Source organism: Cryptotermes secundus, unplaced genomic scaffold, assembly GCF_002891405.2.
Source record: "Cryptotermes secundus unplaced genomic scaffold, Csec_1.0 scaffold19, whole genome shotgun sequence".
Taxonomy (NCBI): domain Eukaryota; kingdom Metazoa; phylum Arthropoda; class Insecta; order Blattodea; family Kalotermitidae; genus Cryptotermes; species Cryptotermes secundus.
The window spans coordinates 1,472,792-1,494,989 of record NW_019729897.1 but is presented as its reverse complement, the minus strand read 5'-3'; the positions used below and the strand labels follow the sequence as shown (position 1 = coordinate 1,494,989).

Sequence of the window (22,198 nt, the reverse complement as noted above, 5' to 3'; positions counted from 1 at the left end):
TTGGGGTAATTCCCCTTATAGTATTCATATCTTTAGGTTGCAAAAAAAGGCGATTAGAATTATAATGAACTCTGGGAACAGATATTCATGTAGGGAATTGTTCAGGGAACTGGAAAATTTACCCCTTCAGTCTCAGTATATATTTTCTCTTGCAATGTTTGTGGTTAATAATAAAGATCAATTTAGGTTAAATTCTGAGTTATATAATAGGAATACAAGATATAATAATAAATTCCATTATCCTACATGTAAGTTGACTGTATTTCAGAAAGGAGGGTATTACCATGGTATTAAGGTTTTTAATTGGCTTCCTCCTAATATAAGGAACCTGACTCAAGATGTTAAACATTTTAAAATAGTTTTAAGAAGATTTTTGTTGATGAACACGTTTTATTCTTTGGAAGAATACTTTGATTGTAAATTTGACTCCAATAATCAACTGTGATTATGGTATTGAATGTATTAGATTGTTATTTATATTATTATTTCTATGTAATGTTATTTGTATTATCAATGACTAATTCCTTCTCCTATATGTAGTGAATTTATGGAATGTAAATAAATGATGATGATGATGATGATGATCGGCTGGCGGTTCTTAGTCAGAAATTCAATAAAATGTGTTTTCTCAAAATTTAATGACAATGAATTATCTTCATCATTTATGTTTTTAAATATTAAAGAAGCCTTGAATTCATAATCAGCAGACCTAGGGTTAGTAATGACTATGCTAGTATCATCAGCAAAAATAACGGGTTTGGACTTGTTCGATATGATATAGGGCAAGTCATTTATATACAACAAAAACAACAAAGGACCCAGAATCGAACCTTGGGGGACTCCGTTTTTAATTTCCCCCCATTCTGAGTACCTCAGACCGTTATTCACAACAACTCTCTGATGCCTATCAGCAAGGTACGACTTAATCAAAGCACCAGCCTTATCAGCCACGCCGTAAAATTCCAATTTCGATAGTAATATATCGTGATTAACACAATCAAAGGCCTTTTTGAGATCACAAAAGATACCACCAACAAACATACCATTGTTCAAAGCATTTAATACTTCATTAACTAGTTCATACGTGGCTATTTCAGTCGATGATTTACTCCTAAAACCATACTGATCTTTAGCTAGTATATTATTATTAAGTACATGTCGGTGCATTCTTATATAAATAATCTTTTCAAAAACTTTGGAGAAAGATGTCATTAATGATATCGGTCTGTAATTAGACATATTGGTTTTATCTCCATTTTTGAATAATGGCTTTATTACTGAATATTTTAATCTGGTGGGAAAAACACCAGTTACAAAGGCTCTGTTACAAATATAGGCTAGTGGAGAACTAATAAATGGTGCACTGCATTTTAAAATTTTAACCGAGATCTCATCATATCCATTAGAGGATTTGGGTTTAAAGGACCCAATTACACTTTCAATTTCCTTATACGTAGTCTGATTTAAGTGAATTTTAGGGAATGGTCTAATAAAGGCTTGATTCATATATTTTGTATGATTAGCTGAATCAGTCCCAGTAACATGTCTATTCGTTACCCTTTTAATATTATCAGCTATAGTTAGAAAATATTTGTTTAAAGACTCAGCAATCATCATGTGATCGTCCGTAAGTTTCCCATCTATATTTAGAAACTGTATGTCCACCTTATTATTATTCCTACCAGATATTGATTTTATAACCTTCCAAGTGGCTTTAGCTTTGTTATTAGCATTAGAAATCAAACCATTATAATACCATTTTTTGATGTTCTAATAACACTAGACAAGATTTTACAATAATTTTTATAATAGGCTTTTAAATGAGGATCATTATTATTCCTCATGGTTATATATAAGTCTCTTTTATGTTGACATGATACCTTGATACCTTTTGACATCCAGGGATTATATTTAGAATCAGTCTTAATTAGTTTTTTAGGGAAACTGGAATAAAAAATACGTAAATAAGTATTTAGAAAGGAGTTAAAAATTGTATCTACGTCATTAACAGTAAAGACATCATTCCAAGTTTCATAACTTAATTGAATCGCAAATTCGTTCATGGAAGATGAACTGAAGATTCTTACAAATTGCAGAGGGCTACTACAAGTTTGTAAGTTAATGTTGTTCACATACAAAATTTGACCATCGTGATCAGATAGGCCATTTATAAAAGCATTTATGGTGTAGTTTCCAATTCTACTAAAATCCACAAAAATATTATCAATTGCAGATGCAGAACCATTAAAAATTCTTGTAGGAAAGTAGACTGTATTAAAAAGATTAAAAGAAGATAGTAAAGCATCAAGTTGCTTCCTCCTATTATTTTAATCAAGATAGTTAACATTAAAATCACCACAAACAATAAATTCAGAACTCGTATTATACAATGACTTTAAAACATTCTCAATACCATTTAAAAAATAAGAAAAATCTCCAGTTGGAGCTCTGTATATGGCTAAAACATAAATATTAACAGATGGAATTAGAAGTTTGACTGCACATATCTCTAGATCCTGATCTCTACAAAAAGCATTTAAATTCACATTTAGATAGTTAATTGAGTCACGTACAAAAATGCATACACCTCCTTGCCTGATAGATTTCCTACAATACTCGGCACCCAGATTATAATGTTCAATATAGGTATGACATAAGTTCGTATAGTCAAGGTGATGTTCAGATAGACATAGCAAATGTGGGGATCGAGGATACAGTGCACTTATAATTTCATTAGTTTTCTCCTTTAAACCACGGATATTTTGATGGAAAATACTCATCGAATTATTATTCTTAAGGCATATTTAAGTCCTACTATCTAAGGAATCTGAGTAGGCATTTAAATGTTCCATAAAAAATCATTATTTCTAGTTACTGGTAATTTCCTGTTGTGTTTAACACTGCGCTAAGTTGAAGTCAGTGTCGAAGAGGACTTGTCAATTGATGGAACAACCAATTGAGTTACCTTATCGTACCGTTCCAGGATTATAGGCTTAACCTTAACTCTTTCCAACAATAAAAATATCTGGGAGACTAACTGATTACAAAATATTTCCTTGCCTTTTGTATCATTGAACTCTCTTAAGATGATTTATCATGCATATTTTCATTCAGTTATGTCATACGGATTGATGTTTTGGGGAACCTCTTCACATAGCTCAGTTATTTTTAAACTTCAAAAGTGAATGGTTAGAATACTAATGAAGGCTAGACCTAGGGATTCCTGCAGAAAATTCTTTAAAATATTAAATATATTACCTCTGGCCTCACAGTACATATTCTCCTTGGCTCTGTTTGTGATTGCAAATAAAACTTCGTTCAGACAAAATTCTGAAATTCATAGTTTCAATACTAGGAATAATTCCAATTTTTTCCAACAAACGACTCATCTAACAATGTTTCATAAAAGTCCTGCTTATGCAGGTGTCAAGATTTATAATCATCTTCCAGATACTATTAAGGTATTAGCATGTGACATTAAAAGTTCTAAGAGAACATTAAAAAATTTTTATATGAGCATTCTTTTTATACTGTTGATGAGTTTTTTTAAGTATAAAACTAGATAGCCACCTAGACAGCATAAATAACGTTGTTATATTTTATGGTCATTTATTTATCTTTTTCTTCTTCTATGACTCTTAATTACAAACTGGTAGTATTTTATGCTCAAGTAATTTAGTGTGTTGCACCTCTATTAATTAGCACACTTTCATAAAATGATTGAACTCTCCATGACTTGAGTGCGGTAATAGATGTGCTAATATGGTATTAAAATTTCATTTCATTTTATATAGTGGATAACTTTTTATATACAAAGTTAGATAAGTTGAATTGTTAAATCCGTTTATTAATTCAGAATATTAGCTATATTTATAATCCTTTAAATTGTTACCTTGTAATATTTATATTTCTTTGTTAATCTTATATTTATTTTTGACAGAATCTTTTTATGACTGCATGTTCCGTGACTTCCTCTATATCCTACGGTTTAGTGTGTTAAAGTATATACTGTATGGGTTTATGGAGTTAAATATGATGCTGATATTATAAACATAATGGATCATAGATGTGTAATTTTTGACTGTATTTGTTTTAGTTAATATGGGTATTTTATATTAAATGGTGTAAATACAAGTGTTATAATAGGTTATTTTTAAGTATGCCTATTAAATGAAATCTTATTAAATTCTTTTGTCCTATAATATTATCTATATTTATAGATCGATGTAAGTGTCTTTGTTTTATTGACTCGTGCAATTTTGTATATGCATGTTGATGTATCTGTATTCAAAAGGACTATTTCCACATCCTGGTTTGTTAACCTGTATGGATATATATGGAATAATAAAGAATGAATGAATGAACGAACAATGCCCATAAGGTCAGGACAGGTTTAACTACTGCTGTAAATTTGAGGCTGAGACAAGCAGTGGCATCAATGGTAGTGATGAGGTTTACAGACATAAAGAACCCCTGTTGGTTTGAAAGGGTTCTGATGATGATATGTAGCACTTGGGATAGCTGTTTTTTTTTACTATGGCCATCTTACAATATTCTAAAAAAAAGAGAGTTTTGGAAACTGGATGTGTGTCTGCCTTCAGGAGGGAGACACTACTCTGTTGAGCCTATTAGAAAGAGCTAATCTCAGTCACTGAAACCAGTGGTCTGTTGGTCCAGCAATATTTCTCTTAATCATATTTCACAATGGTATATCTGAATTAATTATTAATTGTATTCAGTACAAAAGTATGTTTCCAGTGTGGAGGTGGGTTAGAATACCTCCACCATAGCCCTATGAGTCATAGAAGGCTACAAAAAGGGAACCAAGTGCCTGGGAGTATAACTGGGCCAACCTGTCATCATCATCATCAGTAATTTGTCAAGACGACACGTCCACAGTCTCTTCCAAAACAATTCCTCCACTTAATGCGATCTAGAGCTTTCTACTTTAAATGACAGTATCCTCTTCTGTCCCCAAGGTCATCCAGCATCTTCTTACGTCTTTTTCCTTGTCTTCTTGTCACTTCTATCCGCCCCTCTATCTTTCCTTCGATAACTTCTTTTAGAAGGCAGTTTCTGCATAAAACATGACCAATCCAATTAGCCTTCCGTTTTCTTATTTCGTGTAGGATATTCCTCTGCTCACTGACTCTAATTAACACTTCTTCATTTCTCACATAATCGGTCCAACTGATCTTCTCCATCCTTCTCCAACACCACATTTCAAAACTTTCCAGATGTTTCTGATCTACTGCCCTAAGTGTCCATGTTTCAGCCCCATACAGAGCTATGCTCCAAATGTAGCATTTCACTAGTTTCTTCCTCAAATTTAAGTCCAATTTGCTGGTAAAAAGATTCTTCTTCTGTCATACCTGTCATAGGGGGACATAAATACAGAGACATGGTTCTCCAATTTGGGGGTTGGATGCAAGGCTGATGACCTAGGTTTGTGGAAAAATTGTTGTTAAATCCAAAGAAGTAAAAGCCGAATGATCAGATTTAATAGAAAAATCTGGCAGAATCTTCTAAGGAGGCTGTGGCTCAAAAATGGCTGTTTTTGCAATGTTGATTACAGTGAAAGTATGCATAACTTTTTTTCTTGCAGCATAATGGTTGGCAGATTTGCACATATTACATTTTCATTATTGTATGAATCACACAAGTTGCGTTATTCTGTGCCTTGTTTGTCTGTATGTGTTTGATTGGTTCTTCTTTACTCATGCTTACTTTGTAATTAACCTTTGGGTGGTTGATCGAAGCATGTAAATAAACAATGAATTGAATGAATTATTATGGAACACTGAATGAGTGGAGAGATTGATTATATATCGTGAATTAGGAAAAGTTCATTGTAGGTATTTAATAGGTACTATCTTGGCATTCATGTGAAACGATTGAAGAACACCTTAAGATAATTCTGTATTCAAACTACAGTATTTTCCAGATTCATGTTAGATGTGATACCATGGATCAAGCCAGCCCTACTTGGTCAGAGTGCCAGTACTTACATTGTGTAAGGTTGGCGCTTTGGGTGGGTATGTAAGTCTGTCTGCTGACGCTCTGCTGCGCCATCTAGGATGCAACTTTAAATAGATTAAGGGAAAGTCTAGTGTAACAGAAAGAACATGAATTTTTGGCTTCAAATTAAGCTTCTATGTAACGTACACTGGTAACTACATGCAGCAATGACAAAATTCTGTCTCCTAACACAGCACAATACAGTCTGCAAGTTTCATTGTGTTATGAAGTTGAATTGGCTTGTATATGTTAAATCGATAACTTGAAATAATTTATTTTATGAAGTTTGTATTTATTTTTCTATGAAGTTGTAGATGATAGAATTTGTTTCACATTTACAGAGACAGCATGTTGCTAAGTTGTTAAAGACCTTTATTGTTTTGGATTGCAGGTGACAATATCCACTTTAACTGGTTCACATGTGCAGGGGAAGCAAGCCAATGGGATATGAGAGTTCACCCAGATAGTTTTATAATGAAAGGAGAAATGAACATTATTGCAGATTACACTAACATTTGGAAAAGACTGAAGAATCCAGTAGTTCTTTTTGGCAGAAATTTTGATCAGGATTCAGCATTACTGTTCCAGTCAAAATTACTGTTTCGGATAGCAACGTAAGTAAAGCAATAGTGATGAGTAGTCCCACAAAATTGTGAACTTTAGAGTGGATAAAAAATTATGTTTTTCAGATCTTGATTCATAGAAATAAGTTTGAAATAAACAGATTGTTACATGAATTTGCTCGCAACATCTGTTTCTATAATTATGCCATCATTGCTGATAAAGAACTTACTTTCATGTTTCTGTTAGTCAAATGGTTCTCAGACTGTGGTTAAGGGGTTTTTGCACATCCCCAGAGTAAATACTCATAAAAATCATAAGATTTTCAACTTTTTTTTTAATATAATGACACTGGTCAGATTTTGTCTTGGAATTTGCTCTGCATCATCATCATCATCATCATCTTGTCACACTATATTTCAGGAAAGATTTCATGATCTTGGATTCAGCACTGAGGCTGAGTTCTCACTTACCCAGTAATGTTCCAGCATCCTTGAAGCCTGGCACAGATAACTACATGCAGCTCCGGAAACAGATCTGTGAGCTTATGGCATACACCCGCAGTTATATTGCAAGGTGTGTTAAGTACAAAATCTTAGTTATTTAAATTAGTTCATAATCTGAGCAGTTGACATAAAAATAAATATGAAAATAGGAAGCATGTACAGTAGGCCTTTTATTATCCATGAGTGGATTATTTTTACAAATTAGTGTTGTGCCCATGGTTATTAGGTAGGGTTTTGGTTATTTCAAATTATTTTATTAAGTTTTAGAAATTAAGAAAATTGTGTATGAGTTAAGACTGATGAATAATCGGATGAATAACAGGAAACAGGAGTGGTATTCGTTTCCGTTAGTCAGCCGCTTCCCAGCATGGCGGAGAAATTTGTGAGACAGTCAGAAGGACCGAACATGGGCAAGTTGCTGGAACAGAAGAGAATTCAGCCAATGTGAATCATCGATTCGTACATGTTCCACGAGAACAGAAGCACTCCCAAGTTTCCATAAGGCATAATATCTTGGGGCATGGGACAGAAGGGATGATTAGGAAAAAGTCACTAGAGCCGTGGGGGCCACAACACATGTTGAGGTGCGAGGCACGCCGCCCGGAGAGAATGGCGGAGCTGCCTGAGTGAGCTGGAGTCCTAGTTGAGATGGGCGTAATAGCTGTCCAGTAGACGATACGTTAATACTTGTTCATGGTTGGCCACGGTCCAGAACTATCATTTACGAAATGTTTAGAATTAGGTTTATTCACGATTTTATTAGTCAGGTCACGAAAGCACTAGTAAGGCGTGACTCAGTGTGCTACGCTATTAAGAAGGAAAGAGGGAACATTCTTGTGTAAATCACAATCAAGCAAGACATGTCAAACGGAGACTAAGACCAGAGGCTGGATGGCCATGGATTTTAGCCAGGTAGAGTAAGTTAGTGAAACACTACATAAAATGAGATCATCATGTGTTCCGAACTACGGGACTAGTAAGACTGTCTTGGGGAAAGACTAACCCTATCCTAACCTTTGTATTATTGTAACCCACACACTTATGTAAATACTTATATTGTTTTATATATATATATATCCATATAAATTTCGTGAATTTGTGTAATTAAGAATGTCTGCATAAATATTGCCACTGTACCCTTCAGGTCCCTGAGCCGGTGAGAGACTTCTACAGGTGACCGCAGAGGGAGGTTAGGCAATCACTGTGCGGCACAACATTAGCCATGATACTGGTAGATACACTGGTGTCCAAAATAATCAAAGTTATGAATGTTTGCATAGTACCCATTCCATCTCCTTAGGTGTTTGAATGTTTCAGATTGAAGTGTAGACGCCTTCCTGGATTATGACACCTCACTGTCCAAACGTGTCTCTTCCACTCAGCATGTTTATCCACTCTCCCCTTCCCCTGACTTCCTTAATTACTTGAATTGTATTTGGTGTAAAGTATAAATTATGAAGCTCACACTGTTCCATCGTGTTGTGTAATCTGACTTGCTAAACAGTACACATACACAGTCACACAGCATGTATTTCCCATTAGAATCTAATTTTTGGTTCCCCTCCTTCCAAATTTCACAGGATATATTTCTTTTGAAGCCAGATTCTTCTAATCATCTGTACTGAAGATAAATGTATAGACATAATTTTGTATGGTTGCTATGTTTTTCTTCCAAAAGTTCTTTCCTGGCATTGTATTGTGCTTAAATACTGATATATGGGGTCTCTCTTGATAATTTGAATACAGTTGCAGTGACTTACTTTGGAGTATGAATAACTGACAAAGTGTATACTAGGCCCGTTTCTTGACACTAAACTTTACTGCCTCTTGAAATTGAATTGGTGCATTTGAGCCCTGATAGCAGAGATTAATTCATTTTTCATGGTTCAGACATATCCTGGGCATTCTGGGCATTCTGGTAACATGCAGTTGTTATTTTATCTTTGTTGATTCATATCCAATGGGGGCTCTTTCCATGGGGTAAAGTGGCTGGGGAAGCTGACCACTCACCTCCATCTGCTTTTGAGGCCAGGATGGTGGAGCTATTCATCCCACTCCTCTGTGTGTCCTCATGGCATGGTGCTTAATTAAATAAGCACAGGAACAACTGTACCTTTACCTTCTACATGTGCTATTTTCAGAGCTTGTGTCAACCTGCTGGAACATACACTAATTTTTTTTTTCATTGTCACTGGAATCAAATATGTCCCATTCTTCTCTTCTCCCATTGTCTTCCTAGCAACAGCAACAACAACAACAACAACAACAATAACCACTAGTGTTTTGTTTGTTTTTCTCAATCCTGAGTTGTATTCCATCACTAACTTTGACTCATAATCTTTTCCCTTATGAAATATGCTATTTTCTAACTGTTCAGTTGACTTCTTGAGCAGTGGCAGAGGAAAAGTTGTCATGTGGATGTGGAAACAGATTTGTATATGCAGGAGGACCTTATGTTAGGCATAAATAAACATGAAGGCTAGTGTGATATACAAAATTACAAAGAACATATTGTGATGTGACAGCGCAATGCTTGGTAAACACCCCGTACCCCTCCCCTGCAGTGATGTAACAGGGGACACCGTGGTTGCTATGCAGCAATAAACACCTCTCAGTAGCATTGCCCAGCAATGCCTTGTAAACACAGCGTCACGCAACAGGGGAGTCCGTGCAACGACTGTTTCTAGGCAATCGGTAAACAAGACGTTAAGGAACAGTGGTACCTATCACGTAACTGTTTTCTGTGTTGTCCATGCCGAGGCTAAATAAGGCGCAGCGAACACTATTTAGCAGTAAGTGATTAGTGAGTGATTAGTCAGTGAGGATTGAGCCAGTTACTAGTGAGTAACGATTAACCATCCAGTTACAGTCTAGCACTCTTCGCAGTGAATGGAAACAAGAGAAGTAATTGTGATACTGCAGATAGCAGTAATTGTGAGATTGTAAACTGTGTGATTGTAAGAGCGAGTATTCAATAAATTCACTATATCAAAGAAGGCGTGAAGTTACTTGTCGCGTGTTATACACCCAACAGGTGACAATATTATAAAAAGTGTACTTTAGTTTGGAGTGTACCTTTCTACCCTTGTTGTGTGGAGATGAAATGAACTCACGTATTTGTTCCTTATAAAATAAGAATTGGAGAATTATGGAAATAATTGTTTTTATGCAGAGTTCTTGCTGATGAGAATAGCATCTGGTTGCTGGGTAATCTGATCACATCTCTTTCTGAAAATCTCTTTGCACTGAGACTCTTGCTACGCAGCATGAGGGACCTTCCAGATTACATTATTATGCATTCAGGAAGTTCCCATGGTAACAAGGTAAGAGAAAGGACTTCTGTAATGTCATTGTTAGTACTTTGCTGTTCTAATTTTACATTGAAGTTTCCTCTGACAAAATTGTTAAAGATTAAATATGTATTCTAGTTCCTCATAAAAGTGTATATTGTAATATAAATTGTATCTTTGGTCTCTCTCCTGCATCATGTTCCAGTGCTCACAAGCTTCTTATCACCTGTTCCATGCACATCTGGACCTTCGATGGTACCACCTTACAATATTGCACCAACTGGTGAAGTGTCAGAATTTGTATATAACATTGGACGATTATCAACAGAACAGTAAAGATCACAAACTGATAGATAAGAATATACTAGAAGAGCAAGTTTTGCTTCTGCTGTCAGACCTCATTGTAATTGCAGTCACCAAATTTGAAAGGGTAAGAGCAAAATGTCTAGTAACTGCAGCTGTCAAGTATCACTACATAGATATTCAGCATAGACTGGGATCTAGAGCTGGAATGTATAGATTGACCATAGAAACTGTTCTTAAAGTGTATTTCTCTGAGAGCAGATCTAAAGCTCTAATATATGTTTACTCTAACAATGCACATTATTTTTCAGAAAGATGTTCCCAGTTATACTCTCCTTTTATGTCAGAATGATGCAGAAACTCGTTTTACAATGTGGTATTTTTTATCTTGTGCTTTAAAATTAAATTTTTGAGGCCTTTAGAAGTTCTTAGAGGTTTTACTATTCAGCATAAAGGTTACCGATTAATTTTGTGAGTTGATAAATTTGTTATCAGAAAGTATGGTCACTGACTAGGAAGTATCTTTAAATGAAGTAGAAAGATTTAACAAGTTATTCTTATCGATTCAGTTCAGGATAAATGTAAATAGAGTTTCAAATGTAATGTATGAGGAAGTATGAAAATTCTGATATATAAAAAAATCAAGTCCATAGAGTGCTTGTTTTTTTTTAATTCGCTTGGAAGGGGATGGAGTCCAACTGGGGCCACTCGGCATGGCAGCCACTGATTGGCCTATTGTAGCCTGACCCGGGTGATTATGATGATGGAGAATTTGGTGGAATGAAGATTGGCAGGGGAAACCGAAGTACTCGGAGAAAACCCGCCCTAGCGCCACTTTGTTCATCACAAATCCCACTTGACCAGACCCAGGATTGAACCTGGGCCACCGCGGTGGGAAGCCAGCGACTAACCGCTTGAGCTATGGCGCGGCCTTAGAGTGCTTGTTAGTTCACTGTAAATTGCATGTACTCAACTATATGTAAAGGGTCATTTTATTTATTCATGAATACTTGGTACAGTGTGGGGCACACAATAGCATAGTTGGTTGAGTCACTGCTATAAGCTGGGAGGTTGCGGGGGGTGGGGGTAAAGGGTGGCCAGTGCATAAGGCTGACAACCTTATTGCCATCTGTGAGCCGATTGTCCAGAGATGATGTGGGAGTCTCGACATCTCACAGCCTGTTACAGGGATAGCTTTGCCTTTTCTTTTCTGGGTCCAATGTGTGATCACAAGTGATGATTCTTTGTTTCAGATGTCATTAAATGAATCATTGAAGAAGACTCCTTTCAGCTGTACATGTGTTAGGGAATTATGGTTAATGCTTCAGTTATTTCTTGACAGACTCCATGAGGTGGAACATGGGAAAGTGAGTTACTAGTCTCATGTGTTTAACAATTACTAATTCTTTAAGCTATTGATTATAGAATGCTAAGTGTGCTGCTGTTAAAATATGTTGCATTGTGTTCCCTTTGGGAAGAGTATTTTGTTTTCTGTATCATATGCACATATATCGACTGGGTTTCTCTATTATTTTCCCAGTGTTTGGACCTGTGAGGGATGAAGCGAGCAGTTCAGGATATTGTCTAACAAGGAATTTTATAATTTTGACTTACTTTAGTTTGTGATATGTAAGATATGTTCATTTTCTTCAAAAATGGACCTGAAAATTACATTGCATCCTATACTGTTGTGCAGTTCAAAAGAAAAGTCATAATTTCTCCTTCTGAAACCAGTATGCATCACATGCACCAAATCTCTCTTATACATTGGTGCTTCGTATACACTGAGGAATACAATATACAAGTCACCTGTTACTGTTAGAGAACTCTAGGAGGCTGTGATGGTCAGTACATCTGGCTGCTGTTATGGCAGGAATTTTATATGTACTAAGTTGAGAAAGGGGCATAGTAGGTTCTATATAACTGCATAATCTAAGTTATGTTTCCTGTAGATGGGTGAAGAATTTCATTTTTACATTCTTTTGTATAATGGTGATTAAGAATGACCACAAATATTACCCGTAGAAATACACAGTCTTATGTATGTTTTATAATTGTTTGGACTAAAAGGGTTATGCATCATTATTCAATTATTTTACATACTAAAGTAATATTCTCTTAATAGAATTCTGAAACTGACAAATAGAATTTCTTTTTATTTTATTTTCCTCAGTCTTTTTGGTCATATCTGAACCAACTCTTGGATGTTGTACTGGGGAAGAAATCTTTAAGTAATACATCAGTCTACAACTGTTCTGCATTGAGTCTACCAGAAGAATATACTTGCACAGATCGAGTGAGCTTCTGTCTTTGGTTACTGGTTCATTTAGCCCAGTTGAATGGCTACACAGAGGAGGGACAGTATGTTGGTACTGGCAGTGGAAGGGTAAGTATTAATTGATAATTGTTGGGATAATATTAAAATGACTCTTAAAGAGGTGTGGTATCATGACATATTGTAGATTGAACTGGAGGAGGATATGGCCCAGTTGCAGGCTCTTTTCTGTCTTTCTTTCTTTTTTTTTAATAAAAGGTGAGGAATTTTTTGATCAGTTATTTGACTATCAGTTTCTCAAGGTTGGATCTGCACCATGTAATTTATAAGATGTCTTAATTCTGGTCCACATACTTCACTGGTGGTGATGTAACAAGCAAAGTAGGATGCTCTGTGTAAGCTCTTGTGTAAAAATAGCTTAGTTGATAGTGTTACCAGTCATGTTCCTTTTCTTGAAAGTCTGCTTTATATGGGATGCAAGGAGGTACAGTAAATCATCTAAAAAATGAATAGATGAACATCATATTCTATAATTTATATATTACATATTGATGGCTGTCGGTCCTTAAGGGTTGTATTATGTAGACTGTAAGTACTATACTTAATGTTCGGAAGCAAAGCCACACTCTTCATATCCAACCTCCTGTACATTAAGGTAAAGTTATCCCTGTAACAAGCTGTGGAGGACAATAGGACTGTGAGATGTCAAGGCTTCCATATTTTCTGCATAGTCTGCTCACAGATGGTAATGAGGTTGTCAGCCTTACATGCTGGCCACCTTTTACCCCAGGAAGACTCCTGGTACTCAGTTCTGTTAGAGGCTGAGTCCTCCCCAGGTCCATAGTTTGGCTAGAAGGGTTAGGTAAATTGGAAAATCGAATGACCTCATCTGGAATCGAACCTGTGACCTTCCAGCTTGTAGCTTAGTGCCTCAACCAACTGTGCTACCGTGTGCCCCCCCCCCAGTACAGTGAGCACTGGGGGTAAGGTGGCAGGAGTGTGAAGCGCTGACCACTCACCTCCATTTGGTGCTGAAGTTAAAGATGATACACTTCCACTCATCCGTACATTTTTGTATGCTTAATTAAATGAAGTTCAGAGATAACTTTACCTTTTACCTGACATACCTGCAATCAGTATACTCCATTAACCTTTAAGAGACGGCCATTTAAATTCCGGTAGTGGCAGCAGGGATGGATTTAATTTAAATGCCCGTCATTGTAGAGTAATAAAAATTGTAATCATGTTACTCAAAATGCTGTGATTTCTACAATTTTTCTGATAAACGAACGAAATAAACGCTGCATTTATCTAGAAAGAATATAGAATCAGTTATTGTAATTTACCGATTTTAAAATCTCTAAAAAATTTTACACTGATGCCAAAAATAATTTTTCCCTCAATTTTGAACGTCTGTGCACAAAAATGCATACAGTTTCTGCACAAAACATTTCTGCAGTCTGAATGCCTGCTGGTGACATCATGCTCTAACTATGGCTTGTGTTGCTACAGGGTCGGATGTTTACACTTCGTTCATCATTCTCCAGTTCGTAGGTTCCTTTCGGTTTGAACGAGTGTGGGCGATGTCTAATCGTTCGCAGAAACACTGACTGTGTTTTATCTCGTATAGCCAAACAAGAAGTAGTCTGTTTTGAAATATAGCCAAGCAGTGTCAGAACGTTCAAGGCTAGCGTTGTGTTTAGCTGTCCACCATGGCCTAGTATTTGGAAGACGCTGAAATTGAGAATCAGCTTATAAATGACCCCGATTCAGACTGTTGTAGCGATGACTCTGAGAGTTGCGAGGAAGAAAGTGAATCAGAAATTGAAGTCGATGAAGAACCATCATCTTTGTCGGCAACCTGGGGACCACCACACCAGCGTGACGAGGAGTGTGAATAATTATTCAGGTGGAGCTGTGGGCAAACTGTGGCAAAGAGTTATAGCATCTGTCGTCGAACCTGGAAATGGACAAATAAACTATTTTTCCATCTCCTGGATCTGAACAGTTACATCCTGTTGTCACACAGAGAATTTCGTCTCGCTCTTGTGCGGAACATGCTGGAAGGGGTCCACTTTGCCCTCAACGGCCCAGGGGTCGAACCCCTGCCGTTTCATCGGGGTCATTTCGAATAGAGGAAGCCAAACAACAGCACTGGCCGACTTCCTCTACTTCGAAATTGAGGTGTCGAGTGTGCTCTTCGCGTGGGAAACGAAGAACCATCCGGATAAAGTGCATGAAGTGTGATGTGGGGCTGTGCATTTCCGGATGTTTCCAAGATTTCCACATGAAGCCAACATTCCGTTAGACGACGCAGGTGTGAAGAGAGACAACTTATAAAGCTGGTGACCAAAAATCATATAAGTAGAAAAAGAATTTATAACTTAAAATTAGATTTTAAAAAGCCGGCCGCACGCGTGGACTGCGGGACGACATATGGCGTCATTCGTCCCCTTGACTTTATTTTAATGACGCCATATGGCGTCGCTCAGCTCTTAAAGGTTAAATAATCTATGGACCAGTGAAGCTAACAAAACATTACACATGAATTTCATGCATTGTGTGGCTGAGGTGCCCTAGAATAAGTCATGTGTTCTTAATGTCAGGTGGAGAGTAATTACCCTCAGCTTGAAGCAGCTCTCAAGAGCTGTGTGTCTGCTGACAGCACTGTGACAGAGGTGCAGTTGAGAGTCATAGTTCGATTGGTGACTGCACTTGTAACAGAATGGTGGGAGGCAAGAAGTGAACCTGTTATGATCCTGTGGGAGTATTATCACCGCCGGCTCAATAGTGCCTTTTTTATACCCGGTGCAGCCCTAGACACAATAGCTATTATGAGGTAAAGGATAATTTATAATCTGTTTATTTGCATAAATACCTAATATTGTGTTCACCTGAACAAAAACCTGAAATAGTGAAAGTTTCTGGAAAGTGTGTGTGTTTTTTTTTTAATTTACATTATTACAGCTACTGTCCTCCATTTTTTGTTGTTACCTGGGGCTGTTTCTTCGGGGAGGAAGTGACTGACGCATGAAACAAACCACTTAGTGTGACATGGTACCTAGGCATAGAGATAACTTTATTCTCATATTCATTGTAATAATGTCATGCTGCACTGTTGATACTGAAATCACTTAAATCACCAATTTCATTGTTAGGTACATAATAAAGTTCATCCATCGTAGTGACAATTCTTTCGTACTCTGAGTACAATGAATAAATTTGTGGATCTTGGAATGTAATATTTCTCTCCTACTTGGATCAGTTCTGCTGGATATCAGTATCTGATTACATAATTTTTAAACTGTTCAATAGCAGTTTCAACCTCAGAGGAACTAGGCTGAAATACTAATGGCTCAGCTGTATCAATTTCAGTCTCCTTAACATGATTAAACACTTTCAGCTGTTATATTATGAGTTTGTTGAATATTATGGTTCCACTTATTTAGTTTTTTCCCTGTGTACTTCAGGACAAATTTATTTGCTGATGAGTTAGGTGACTTCTAAAATGCTCTCCCTAAGAAGCTTTGTTGTACTGAATAGAAGAGTTCTGACTCTCTGCCATCCAGTTTACTTATAAGTTGGGATTTTTGAGCAATGTGGTTTACCTGATAATTTGAAATGTTCTGTGGTGGGTCAGTAAAACAGGTGCAGGATTATTGCAGCAGGTGAAATCTCGACTGGAAGTTTCTGAAGCAGCCCAGGATGAGGATAGTTTCAGTCTTTTCCTGTGTTTACTTGGCAAGCATCTCATGTGCTGCGTGAGTCACGGCCAGCAACGACACTGGCATCATATGAAGGGGCGTATATACTCAAAGTTCTCGCCCAACAAACTGCTTGCTCTTACTGAGTTGGGCCTCTACCATTTTGTTTCTCTGTTTCTTACATTGGCTCTGACTGTGGATTTGCAAGAAGTGGTAAGTATATATCAGCTATAAAATAACTGTTACTGTAATATGTGTAGTATGTAAGAATATTGGTATTTCAGAACTTTGCTTTATGGTGACACTTGTGTGTGTTAGTTTGCGCAAGTGAACTGCTTTAGGTGTGGCATTCTGTTGACTGAAGTAGGTAGACAGCATGATGTTTGTGTTTGCTCAACTGTGAACCGAGAAGAAGTAGTAAGTTTTTTGTGTGTGGATGAAAGGACAGTGACCAAGCTCCATTTGTTGAAAGAAATGCAGTTCTCTAATATGCAGCAGAAGTGGCAGCCACTTGCTCACTTTATGTGCTGAATTGACAGTTAGGAATTGTCACCAGTTATACATAATCATTTTAATTTTTTTGTTTATGGTTTATTGAGTCACACTGTCAGTGCTTGGTGTCTGTAATGTTGAATGATTGAATAATAGCAAATAATGAATTGGGACAGATGTGGAAGGAAGTGGCTGAGATTTTAACCAGTTATTTCCCACATGCAAGCCGGAAGCCTTTACCACTTGAGTCACCTTGCTTTTTTTAAACATTGCCTGTGAGAGAATGGAAAGCATGACAATTACATCATGAATGAGAGAATATGAGCTATAAAGCTTTCTTGATATATTGATTGTAGTGTAGTGGATGTGTGAAAAACTTGGTACATAAGCACTGATTTGCAGTTTCGTACTAATAAGCGGCTTGCAGGTTGTTGCCTACTTGTTCAAATAGAATTTTGTATCAGCTAATAGACAAAACATTCTTTCCTAAGGATTTTCCAGAGTTTGTATTCTGTTTATGGCAGTTACATTGTTTCAGACTTATATATTTGGAAGTTCCTGAAGTAGGTCAAAAAAGAAATGCTGGCTTGACTTACTCAATTTTGGCTGCCATCTCCTTCAAAATAGTCTCCTTTGGAACATATTCAGCAAACCCATCATTTTTCCCACGCTTCAAAAGCACCATGGAAGTCATTTTCCTTAATGCTGTTGAGTACCTCTTGCAATTCCCTTCGGATGTCAGACGCTGTTTCAAGATATCGTCCCGACAGTTTCATTTTCAATTTGAGAAACAAAGTGAAGTCCCAGGAGGTTAAGTCTGGCGAGTAAGGAAAATGTGGAACAATAACCATGTTGTTAGTCCCATACTCTGTGGTTTTCAGGGATGTGTGGGTGGGTATGTTGTGATGAACGAGCAGTGCAGGTCTGTTCAAATTAACTATTAAGATCCTCTGGCAAACTCCATAACTGATCCCAGTGGTGTCTGCTAGCTCATGGATTGTTCAGTGATGGTCTTCATGGATGAGTTTTCAAGTTTTTTCAGCATTTTTAGTTTTGCTGGTGCCTAGTCACCCTGAGCATTTCATCATCTTCAGCAGACACTTGGCCAGCCTTGAAACTTGAATTCCATTAAAAAACTGCTGTCTGGCTTAAAGAATGTTCTCCAAAAGCTTCACGGAGCATTTCAAGGGATGCAATAGGCTTGTGGAAATGTAACCTTGGCCTTCCCTGTCATCATCTTTCACTTGGGCAGTTACAAAAAATAAAAGTTCAGGAACTTTCTGATAACACCTCATATTTATGCACCACAGACTTAAGGGGTTAAGACAGATGGAGATATATATTTATAGGTTGTAATGTGGGAGAAAAGAAGGTAGATAACACACCACAGATCCAAGCCAAATTGCCATTCCTCTGAAATTAATATATAATGTCATTTTCAGAGTAAGAAGCTTCAAGATCTACTCAGCTTGTTGCCCATAGGGTCAATTGACCTCAATCGTCAACATGTCATTTTGAAGCTTAATTTTGCTTTGATGCAACTCTATGTTGAAAGAGGTGAGGTAACAGCATTGGAGTTAGTACTGTAATATTAAAATAAATCACTAGCAAGTGGAGGTGAATTATTTTATGCCCATGTCAACATATAAAAACTGTTTTGTATAATTAATATCAGACATAAAATGAGTAAACATAAATTATTTTGTGAATATGTAGTAAAATAATATGTTCACCCAATTTTATATGTGATAATGGTCTGTTGGTGGTGGTGAAATATCGTTTAGACATGAAACTTGATAACCGTAATTACATGTTACAGTTTTTATATATTTATGGGGATGGAAAACAAAGTAATTTGCTGGTTCTATTGAAATTATAGACAGGTATATTTACCAGTAATTAATTCAATTTTTAGTGCAACAGTTATGGTTTTTATTCCATTTAGAAGTAGGAATTAGAATTTGGAAATGTTCAAATGCTAATTTTAACAAACCTACCCACAGGATAGGAACACCCTCGGTCATTTGTCTTCACCTGCTTTTGTAACATCAAGTTTGCTAAGCATGACAAATTTCACGAGCTGAACAAGTAGTAATGCATTATTTTTTTTAATTCGCTTAGTGGAGGGTGGAGTTCAGCTGGGTCCACTTGGCACGGCGGCCACTGATTGGCCTATTGTAGCCTGTCCTGGGTGATTATGATGATGGAGAATTTGGTGGAATGAAGATTGGCAGGGGAAACCGAAGTACTCGGAAGGAAACCCGCCCCAGCGCCACTATGTCCACCACAAATCCCACTTGACCAGCCCCGGGATCGAACCCAGCCTGCTGTGGTGGGAAGCCAGCGACTAACCACTTGAGATGTGGCGCTTCCAGTAATGCATTACATCAAGATAGTGATTCTGCTTCTCTGGCCAATAATGTCATGCAATCAACTGAGGTTGAAACACTGTTGTGAAATAATTGAGATTACAATTAATTAAAATTCAGAGAAACTACTAATTTAATTCAGAATCAAAATTAACTGTCCACAGGTTATTGAATAGCTCAGATTTGTTCAGAACTGGTCAACTTTTGTTGTTTTGTTCGTATGTATGGTTTAATAACTGAAGAGTTTATTCAGATTTAAGCTATTGAAACAGTTTCGACCATATGGTCAATTATGGAAATATTACTACAGTTGCTTGCAGTTTTTCAACCCATACAAAATGTTAGAGCTGCAGTGTTTTTGGCATACTTCTGAACATCTACATGTGGTGTGCCACTGTTGTAATTCCATTTCAGTAAGTTCTCACCCCTCAACATTACATTACATTTAGAGCAGGCATGTCAAACTCAACTTGTACAGAGGGCCACCTCAGTCCTATAAATAATAGTCCAAGGCCACGCTTCAAAATATAAATATACATTACATTTTGATACAAGGAAATTTAATTCTATTTATTATTTAGGAACAATTTCAATATAATTACCTAAAGTGGAACACTTATATTTTGCCCACAAATCAAACATGTAATTTTACCTTCTATTTCACAACAGAAATAAGCGATTTCCCATTTTTCTTCAAAAACAAGGCACTCACTTTCAGTAGTTCTTTTTCTGCTAGTTGAATTTTTTGAAAGCGACATTGCCCTGTACTGTTACTGTACATATACAAGAAAACTCGTAGTTGTTAATTTAATGTTTAATTGTAACCCTTACACGTTTATCACAATGTAACATCAGCACCTGTCGCTGTGTGAAAATGAACTGAATGACAATGTACAAGAGACTACCAGACTAGTAGGAAGGTGTATCTTGTCTCAATGGTCATAAAAGTGAAAGTTTGCTAGCAGCCCATTAGACGTTGTCTGGGGGTTGCAAGCTAGTTTTGAAGGTAAAAATCCCTTGCACTTGTCTGTCAGTTGCCACCCTCCTTGCATTCTTACTATGCCTCCAAAAGGGATTATTGGAAATACTTGGGGTGGTGAGGCTGTGCGGATTTTAGTGCATTAACCTTCTGAAATACGATAGTTTGTCCTTCACGAACTTTACAAACTGTTAGTTGGACAAACCCTTCTGCAATTCTCAGAATCACTTTTCCTGCAGCCTGCTAATTTATGTCTGCATGAGACTTCATGTCTTCTGGTCTGTTGGAAAATTGTCTTTACAAAAAATATTTCTACTAAAATTTTAATATTGATTTTAATATCAATTAGCTCTAAAAGTTGAGGGGCCGCATGTTTGACACAGCTGATTTAGAGTATGTTCTTCCTGATTGTACCATCCTGCAATTCAACAAACGCCTAGTGTTTTAGACGAATATATTACCATCTTCCTACTTATTTATGGTGTCCTAGAATGTGACACCATGTAGTGTGGTACATGGATACCGTCATTTTGGAGTAACCTGTTGCTTTCATCTCCAGGGCCGAAGACTGCTTTTCAACTCTAAAGATTGGGGCATTGGGTTCCTCTGAACTCTTGGTATCAGATCTATCAAACTGCATGCTGTCACGTTACAGAAGACTGTAATCTTGATATCCACGGCCATAAGAACTTCAAATCAAACATTACATTACATTTTATAAAAGTATTTCTATACTTGCAATTTGCAGGGTTGGACATTGCAGATATAGCTTTGCCTTTGCAATCTATTGGGATGGAATTATGCACCCACAAAAGTGGGAACTCGGTGATGCTTATGAGAACTTTTGTTGAAGGAATTCAAGATATCATAGATGTCAGTCCAACCTTGCAGCTCTCTGAACACTCCCTTATAGGTAAGTTCATAAACTATTTAGTTTTGAAGTAAATAAAAGTGATATTTCTCATAGCTTTAATGTTTCTTACCTTTCTGATCCCACAAAACAGTTTATTGAGGCAGTTTATACACCTGCTTTATAGTCAGGAGGCACTTCATTCAAATCTTGACTGTGTCACTAACTACTGTAACTCTGATTTTTTTTGTAGTTCATGCATATTAATAGTGGGGTAATGTACTGAAACTGGCCACATCTTCCTTCCCAATCCTCTCATTCATTGTACCTACTTGAATGTTCTTGAGCCTTTTCCTGTCATTAAGAGTCTTCATATAGGAAGTGAGTTGAGTCCATTCAACAAAGACAGTTTACAGTAATAACTTTGGGAATTGTGTACATAGTGCATCAAATGTTTGGTACTTTCATAATACCTGCCATAATCACATTTCCAGTGATGTAATTTTGTATTATTGATTTATGGTGCTGTGGCAGAGAAGGGTGCTAAACCATTGTTATAAAGACAACTGCCAAAAGCATATAATTCTATTTATGTATGAAGTTGTACTGTAAAGTACCACTGATCTGTTTTATGTCCCCTTCACAAAAATATATGTAAAGATAGCTATTCCTGTAACAGGCCATGCAGGCCCATAGGTTTGTGAGACGACAAGGCTCTCACATCTTCTATAGGCAGTCGGCTCACAGATGTTGGTAAGATTGCCAGCCTTACAATCTGGCTGCCCTTAAACCCCCCCCCCCAGAGGAAGATTCCTATTACTCAATTCTGTTAGAGGCTAAGTCTGCCCCAG

The 22,198-nt window shown here is 36.9% G+C and overlaps 1 protein-coding gene across 5 annotated transcripts in view; it reads left to right on the top strand.

The window, feature by feature from the left end:
- Positions 1–22,198, top strand: part of LOC111865697 (protein MMS22-like) — a 37,967-nt gene that overhangs the window by 3,451 nt on the left and 12,318 nt on the right. For 4 of the 5 annotated variants that reach the window (XM_023853920.2, XM_023853919.2, XM_033751931.1 and 1 more), the window contains 10 exons: positions 6,410–6,632; positions 7,003–7,155; positions 10,258–10,408; positions 10,581–10,805; positions 11,932–12,045; positions 12,852–13,064; positions 15,560–15,792; positions 16,594–16,870; positions 18,592–18,706; positions 21,246–21,410. In XM_023853920.2, the coding sequence (XP_023709688.1) occupies positions 6,410–6,632; positions 7,003–7,155; positions 10,258–10,408; positions 10,581–10,805; positions 11,932–12,045; positions 12,852–13,064; positions 15,560–15,792; positions 16,594–16,870; positions 18,592–18,706; positions 21,246–21,410 (1,869 nt within the window). The remainder of the gene's footprint in view (positions 1–6,409; positions 6,633–7,002; positions 7,156–10,257; positions 10,409–10,580; positions 10,806–11,931; positions 12,046–12,851; positions 13,065–15,559; positions 15,793–16,593; positions 16,871–18,591; positions 18,707–21,245; positions 21,411–22,198) is intronic. The other variant, XM_023853921.2, reaches the window with a different exon arrangement.